Source organism: Dermacentor albipictus, chromosome 7, assembly GCF_038994185.2.
Source record: "Dermacentor albipictus isolate Rhodes 1998 colony chromosome 7, USDA_Dalb.pri_finalv2, whole genome shotgun sequence".
NCBI classification, from domain to species: domain Eukaryota; kingdom Metazoa; phylum Arthropoda; class Arachnida; order Ixodida; family Ixodidae; genus Dermacentor; species Dermacentor albipictus.
In genome coordinates this window covers 76,572,660-76,580,553 of record NC_091827.1, presented here as the reverse complement: position 1 = coordinate 76,580,553, position 7,894 = coordinate 76,572,660, and the positions used below count along the sequence as shown (strand labels likewise).

Genomic DNA, 7,894 nt, shown 5'->3' with positions numbered 1-7,894 from the left:
AGAGGAAATGAATCGCCCAGTAAACAGACGAACAGCGCGCCGAACGACTGGCTAAACGCCGCAACATAGCTAAAAAACCAGACTAACCTGGATTTGCAATCAAGATTAACCATAGCTAACCATGCTATGCCTTAGCTTTCGCTACGTATATCCTGACATAGCCGAGCTAAGCCACTGCCAATTTTTTTGCTTGGCTGCAAACGCCAACGAAACTGGGAAGACCATGAACTCTGCGCACGGCCGAAGAACAAGCCCAGTACGAGGAGAGGCGTCGACAGCAGAGACGCGACTATGATCAACGACAACGTGTGGAAGCGAAGAATGCGGTCTAATTGCCAGCGACGAGCTCAAGCTACTGTTGAAGATTGCGCACTGGAGGGCGCTCGTAAGCGTCAAGCTAGGTCGTTCGAGTCTGCGTCCAAGCAACAGAAGCGTGATTTGCCACCACCTCCGAGTTTCACCGGGGCAAATCCCAAATTCAAGAGAATGTTTCTGGACGCGGAGTTTGGCCACGGTTGCTCGGTCCATGATCGACAGCTTTGCTGGCATATCAGCCACCTTATGAATGGTTCGGGACGAACTTTTTTCCTAATCCGAAATAAATGAAATGGCACACTAAGGCACCCATCCCGCCATCCAGCAAGCTGGCATTAGGTTTTGAAAATCAGCTTTTGAGATTACGAGAACTGCAGGGACAAAAGGACGTTTTTTTTTCGTTTTATAAGACGCCCGTTGAAGCCGCATAACAATCCGATCGGACATGAAAGTTCGGCGAGGCGTAAAATGTATGAAGGGAGGTGAGGGCGGGCCGCTTTTTTCTTCTTTTTTTTTTAGAGAGAGAGATCAGAAACTAAGTAAAGACAACAAAAAAAGCTTGAAGTAGAACTAATTTATTGTGGATGCCGGCACCATGTGACGGAGCAGCGTCCGACGAGACCGAATCAGTACGCCTGGCTTCCGCCTCCCGCATGATCGGCCCCTTTGGGGCCGTTCTGGTGCGGCTGCGCTCCGCCCGACTTCTTAGGGAGCAGCTCCTGCGGGATGTTGGGCAACACGCCGCCCTCGGAGATCGTGACGCCCGACAGCAACTTGCTGAGCTCCTCGTCATTTCGCACGGCCAGCTGCAAATGGCGGGGCGTGATGCGGGTCTTGTGGTTGTCGCGGGCCGCGTTGCCCGCCAGCTCGAACACTTCGGCCGTCAGGTACTCCAACACGGCCGCCATGTAGACCGGGGCGCCGGCGCCTATGCGGTCGGCGTAGTTGCCCTTGCTCATGAGGCGATGAATGCGACCCACCGGGAACTGGAGTCCAGCCCGCGAGGATCGAGACTTTCCCTTCGTGGTCTTCGACGCCTTGCCTGCTGGTGCCCGGCCGGACATGGTGGACCAGACGGCTACAAACGCAGTGCCTGGGATACGAAGTGGATGGCCTGAAATGACCGGAGAGCAGTTTGCGTGTTTCTTCACGTATGCCGTTTGGACAATACGGAGGATTGGCCAAGAAGCCGGCGTCTAAAGGGAAAGATAAAAGCTTAAACGAAAAATTAGGGTGAGGTAGAAAGTTTGTGATAATTAGGAAGTAGACTTACCTGGCAGATACAGAAATAAATATAATTATGTTTGAACATTATATCTCGCGGTATCTCTGGTGGTATGAGGAGAAATAAATATGGCAGCCTTCTGTCGAAGAGTCACAAATGCCCATGCAGATGTTCCTGCACCGAAAGGCCAATGATGGTAGTTAAATGTGGTTTAATGGCGCAAAAGCGGCTAAGGCTATCCTGCGCTAAACACGAGGTATTGTGAAATCTAGTTTTGGAAGGAAAAGCCCGTGGTAATAATCTATATTCTATGTAAAAATACAGTGTCGTCTAGAAATTAACGCACGTCACATAATGGGACTAGCGGGTCATCAGCTAAAGATAGAGCAGCGTGTAAAGGTATGTGTAGTGGATATATATATATATATATATATATATATATATATATATATATATATATATATATATATATATTGGGAATTAGAAATACCGCCGCATATGAACATGACAAGGTCTGAGGACATCAGCTGAACATATCAAGAGATAGGGAAGCCGAAAAAGAAATCAAAAAGACTACTTGAGATTAACACACGTGCTGGGAAGATACTGAAATTCGCATTATAACAGAAACGATGCGCGGCTAACGCAAGTCTCTCCTAATCTTTTGATGTGAAGTGCCTCGGTTATGTCACGTGTGGTTGGCATTTGTGTCGTGAAAGAATTAGTCTTCAAACAAAGGCTCACAACCGCAATTGAAACAATGAGACGCAAGATGTGAAGCATTAAGGTTTTTAAGAGATTGTGTTCTCTTAGACCAAAAGAACGCAACTTCGTCTGCAAGGGTGATTACGAGGGGAGACGGTTTCACAAGTGGCTTGTCTAAGGCGGGCTCTGCCACACCACCTTCAGCGACGTCACATGTCACGTGTGCAGCAGTTTAGTTTCTTCGTTTCTATAGCACAAAAATAAGTGGTGAACAAGTTTACACCACTCTACGCGGTATTATTAACTCCGCCTGGGCCCAAATTATTCGCGCCGTCCACACAGGCAGAACTAGCGCGGACGTTCAGCCTCTAAAACACAAGCGTTCACGGCCTTCAGGTTTCTCTACTTTCATTCGGATTTACCTCAATCGCTAATGGAACGTTTAGATCACGTTAGGGATAAGGTCGGGCAAAGTGAAATATGCGATCGAAAATGGCTATAGCAGCGCTTCGTTAGTTCTATCTGGATCGAGGTAGTCCGTGATCGAAAGTGCTCCCTTGAAAGCGGTATGAAGGACCTTCACCGACTAGTGCACTAGCCCGACTTTCTTCGTGAGGAACGAACGCGATGGCAGTAAGCAGTGGCCGTTCAAGCTATTACAGCTCGTCGATGTTAAACAGCCAGACCAGATGTCAACGTAATGTCTTTTTTTTTTTAAGTTCTGCAAGTGTCTTGGAAGAATGGGTGCCTGAAAATCAACAGTAACGCCAATGACATTTGCGCAAACAAAGCGCACGTGGAGCAAACGAAACGAGCCTGCGCACCAAGACGCGCCCGGGAAACACTCGTCGAAAGCCAAGCAAAAAAAGAAATCAAGCTGTCGCGCACGTGACGTGAGAGGTCGCTGAAGGAGGCGGCGCAGAAGCATCGCCCTAGACGCGCGAGTTGTGAAAAACGTCTCCCGGATGGTTGTGGGAGAAGTGACGGAAGTGCGACTATGGGTGTGGTCCAATTTTGGCCAGCATCGGAGGCCGTCTACGTATACAGCCAAGGAGACAGCTTCGAGGCCGTGTAATGGAACGCGTTTCGAGCCGTCTGGAAGACGCTTCTGCGATGTGACGCCACCTCGTGGCGACAAGACAAAGTCGAGGAAAGCACACATTATTTCTAAGCTGTAAGTCATTGCGCCAGCGAAGGTAGCCTACATTAAGGGCGGAGGATAGCGCGCCAACGTTTTCTTGTGCCCAGACAACATTCGTGTCGGCTTTCCAAGCGTCCTTCTCAGCCACCATCTTGTTTGGACAGGAACGTAGCCTACATCGTGTTTGACGTCGATGCTTGCTTCGCGAAGCTGCCTACTTTGTCGTCTTCAGAACTGGAACGAGATTTAGCGGCCATGTGGCTGCTTAGCCGACTACGGCGAGTATTGGAACACAGCTAGCCAAAGAAATGAAACACAAGAAATGACCGTTTCAGGGTCCCTTTAAAGGGACCCTGAAACGATTTTGGTGATTTTCTACAAACGTACTGAGTCGTTAGAGTAGGTTCTTCCGATCATTAATTGATGCATCTAAGTGCTCTGCGTAAAGCGTGTAATTTATTATAAGGTTTTAAAAATACCCATCGCTGCCGATCGCAGCGCACTGCTCGGCGGAATTTTAAGCCGCCCCTACCCATATGATGCAAATAACCCATATTACGTCACATGGGCGAGCTATCTGATTGGCTGACCAGGGCGCGTGGTCGATAATTTTTCCGACTTTATGGTGAACAAATGATGCTCGTAATAGTTGGAATGTTTTGTTTTTGTAAAATGAAAATAACTTAAAGAGAATACACAAGAATAGTTTTTTAGTACACTTCAGCACTTCCGGCACACAGCAAGTGTCGTCTGCTTGTGTTACAACGTACTCCATTTTGACGAGAGCTCCGCGGTCAGAGTCGGTCTCAGTCTTTTCGCGAGCACTATGATTCGACTTAGTTGCCTTGTGGACTGCAAACCTAGCGACCTGCAAACACGCAAGCGCAAGGGGACAGGGTCTGGCCGCTTGACTGTGCCGGGATGAGCCACGAGATGAGCTGAAGGGCAAATGTGAACGGTCTGCACGGTGCAGCCACCTGGTGGCACAGAGCTCAACCATACACAGTAGCAGCAACGAAGTGTATTCTTTTTTGCTGCTGGTGTGTATCTTTCGTAGGAGTGTAATCATTAACACGTTGATTTATAAATGTTTAAAATGCTTTACACTTGGTTAGAGCAATATTAGCGCTTTGTTTGACTGGTTAAGCGCTGCGCCAGCGAGTGTCTGGACCGTGCAGACCGATCAGGCTGCTCACGTACGTCTACGCTAAAGTTCCTTCATCAGCTTGAGTTTATGCCTCCAGTCATTTGCCGAAATGACCAGCTTGCCTGTTTTTAGCAGAGTACCGGACACGTTCGGCGCTACGACAGAATGCTCGCAACGCACGCTGCTTCGATAGCTCTCGGTCGACGGCCAAGCGGCTAGCGGCTAGCGGAGAGGTCTCGCGCGGGAGGGGGCGTGCTCCTAAACAGCCGGAAGTGAGCGATGTGACGTCGCATCGTGACGCTGAACCAGTGAAGGCGGAGCTTAGCGCAGCTCGCTCGGCGAGCGAGTTGAGGAGGAAAAGCATAACTAGGGAGGAGGGTAACTTCTAATCGCTTGCAGCTCCATTAATACGTAACGCTTCACTTAAATTGTGGTGCGAATGTTCTACTTAAGCTGTACCCTACGCGCCTACAAAATTTGTCCGAACCGTTTCAGGGGCCCTTTAAAGGGAAGCTGAAAGGTTTTCCAGAAAAAATGAGTGAACATCTGTACATAATGGTTTTCAACCCTCCGAATTCGAATATCGTATCCAAATTGAGCGAAAGAAAGCGCAAATATATTTTATTTTGACGAAAAGTGCAGCAGCGGACACGCCCAGCTCGTGCGTCTCGTTTCCGCCTGTGACGTCAACTCTGCGTCGTGACGTCAACTCTGCCGCTGCCGACCGCTGCCGCTACACATGAAGCGCGGTGCCAGGTAGTTTGGTGCTGTTTTCTGAGACCGTAATGGAAAATTTAGAGAGACTGCGTCTTTCTGAGGAGTTCGGCGTTACTCCCTACATGTACGAGCCGATTGCGAAGAGCCGGCCTCTCGAAGAAGCAAACGATGCTGGTGCGAGCAGTGCTTTAGACGCGAACGAAAGCAAAGCCTTGTGATCTCCTCGTGTTGGAAATGCTCTTTAGTGAGTGTGTTTTTTCCAAAGCGATCTAGTGATCTCGGCGATCTTTCGGTGATCTAGTGAGCTAGTTTCCGGTCAAACAACTGTAGTGTTGTGTTCCTGCATGCCTCCTCGTGGAACGTAAGCGGGGATGCGATCGTCGGCATTTGTGCGCTGTCCAAAGCTGTCGGCAATCTACAAAGACGGTTTAAACGCGCGAAAAGCTTCCCGGTTCATGCGGTACGTGTAGCGACCTTCATCTGTTGACTACCACTCACGTTGACTACCACTCACATTGATTACCACTCACGTTGACTACCACGCACGTTGACTACCACTCTACATACACGCAGACGCACCAACAAAGGAATGCAGGGTCGATCGAAGCAGATACACGATGGCACGCACGCAGAAACAAGCGCGGTCAGGCACGGTCGCGGACGCTGCGAAGGAACGAAGCAGAGTTGACGTCACAACACCGCGGTTTCCGGTTTCCGCTCCGCTCGCTCACTCAAAGGGGGGCGGAGCTACAGCGCAATTTCAACCGACGATTACGTCGCTCCTAATTGAAAAACAAAAACCCAAATTTTACCGACATGGTTTATAAGGTTCCCGCATCCGTATATGAGCGTCTTATTGAATTCGACAGACTCTTCAGCTTCCCTTTAATAGATATGGCGTCATATTTTGTTTCCGCCAGAAGTGTTCCTTCCCATGAAACACCGATGAACCGGCATGTTTTGAGAGTATATGGAAGCTTCGCTACCAGGTACATTTACCTTGGGAAAACTGTCCAATACGGCACAGCGCTTACGCAGGCGTCGTGTAAACTTGTCATGCATTCCTTGTTCGGTTATTTTCGACAAGAGCTTATTAGAGCATAACTTGGCGGTATTCATCGCCAACATCTGCGCTTTGCACGTCAGAAATGTACCAGAGGAAAGCTTGAAATTAGGTAACGATTGTCGCATGCGATCTGCCTAAACATAAATAGTCAAAGTCTGGTGCAGTCTAAATATTTTGATTTCGGAAAAGGAAGGGTACATTGGATCACAAGCACTTTAAAACATATCGTGTTTTACGTTCATTCGTCTAGCCATGACAATCAAGCGACACACAGTTCGTACTTGCAAAATATTCAAACACTTACGGAACGCTGTCTCGCAAGCTCCTCTGGAATACGTAGCGGGATGGTTTCTTCGATCACTAGTGGGCGAACCCTCGTAGCCACAGTTTTACCTTCGGAATAGCTGTCACATAACCGTCTGGTTGCGTTCACATCGAGCTGAATCACGCTGTTTTCACACAGACCTTCAATATGCGATAGGCAATAGCCTTTCTGCCGCTGCCTTCACCGTGAGGGCATGCTATATCAGTTCGATCAGCTGCCTGCCATTGGCGTTTGAAAGGTTTGAAACACCGAATGCCACGTGAATGCAAAAAAGAATGAAAAATCGTCGGATCCCACGCACTATGGAAATCGATGTAAGCGAAGCTTCGTATGTTTGCTTTCATTGGCGACAATTATAGCGGTGATGTTGGTGGCGAATGTGTAATTTCTTCAGCGTTTAGTCAAATACGAGAGTGGCGAGTTGATGTTAAACGTTACCTTGCGCACACCACTGCTGTTTGTCTGCGTAGTCCACAGAACACAGAGGTGTTTGCTTGAGGCGTCGTTGTACGTCATTGTTCAGAATCTCTGAAAGGGTTGAGCATAATCATTGCCTCATATGGCACATCGCATCGTGGCATCAGCATATGGCACATCATGTGATATTATGCATGAAAATGCAGAATTGGCTAAGGAAATTTCGCTACTGAGTTTTTAACTAATTTAGCTCACGTATTGCAATGTACTAATTAAGGCCCGTGATTTCACAAGGCACGTTCACTTCGAACTAATTTTCGCACTAACACTAGTTTTGAGATAAGAGCTGCCCAACTCGCAGTAAAAATGCGATGCAGTTCTACTTACTTTTTAACAAAGCGATATTTTAAAGTTTTTGTGCTTGAAGCTCAAGATTTACTATAACAAAACGTATTTAGTCGGCAACTTTGGGAATGCATATATGTCAAAACTGGTGTCGTGTTCACAATTCGTTCCAATTGGATATCAATGTCGAAGCCATCGACTACGATTTATAGATTAAAATGTTTGTCATTAAGTAATTTCACTAAACCTTAATTAGAGAAGCATCGGTATCATCAAATATTCATTATGAATTATCGTGCAAATATGACTACTTCTAGGAGTAACGTAGCTGAAGAAGTAAAATTGTGCTACGTGCCAGGGCTGTTAATCCTGTTAACGTTAAAGTAAACGTATTAAACATATTCTGGGGTCAGTAGTATGCACGAAACTTCGACTCTATTGTGACTGGAGCCATGGATCTAATAGTACCAGCTATACTGGAAAAAAGAAGA

At 47.6% G+C, this 7,894-nt stretch overlaps 1 protein-coding gene across 2 annotated transcripts; it reads right to left on the bottom strand.

Moving 5' to 3' along the window:
• Nucleotides 1–874: 874 nt before the first annotated feature.
• LOC135899083 (histone H2A-like) lies at nucleotides 875–6,836 on the bottom strand. 2 transcript variants are annotated; one of them, XM_065428345.2, is made up of 2 exons: nucleotides 6,621–6,836; nucleotides 875–1,408 (listed from the first exon to the last, which is right to left on the bottom strand). In XM_065428345.2, exon 2 carries the CDS (start codon nucleotides 1,377–1,379, stop codon nucleotides 942–944), a length of 438 nt encoding a protein of 145 aa, XP_065284417.1. In that variant the 5' UTR covers nucleotides 1,380–1,408; nucleotides 6,621–6,836; the 3' UTR covers nucleotides 875–941. The 2 variants fall into 2 exon arrangements, with proteins under 2 accessions (XP_065284417.1, XP_065284416.1); XM_065428344.2 differs by having other exon boundaries at nucleotides 875–1,429; nucleotides 6,621–6,830.
• Nucleotides 6,837–7,894: the final 1,058 nt, after the last annotated feature.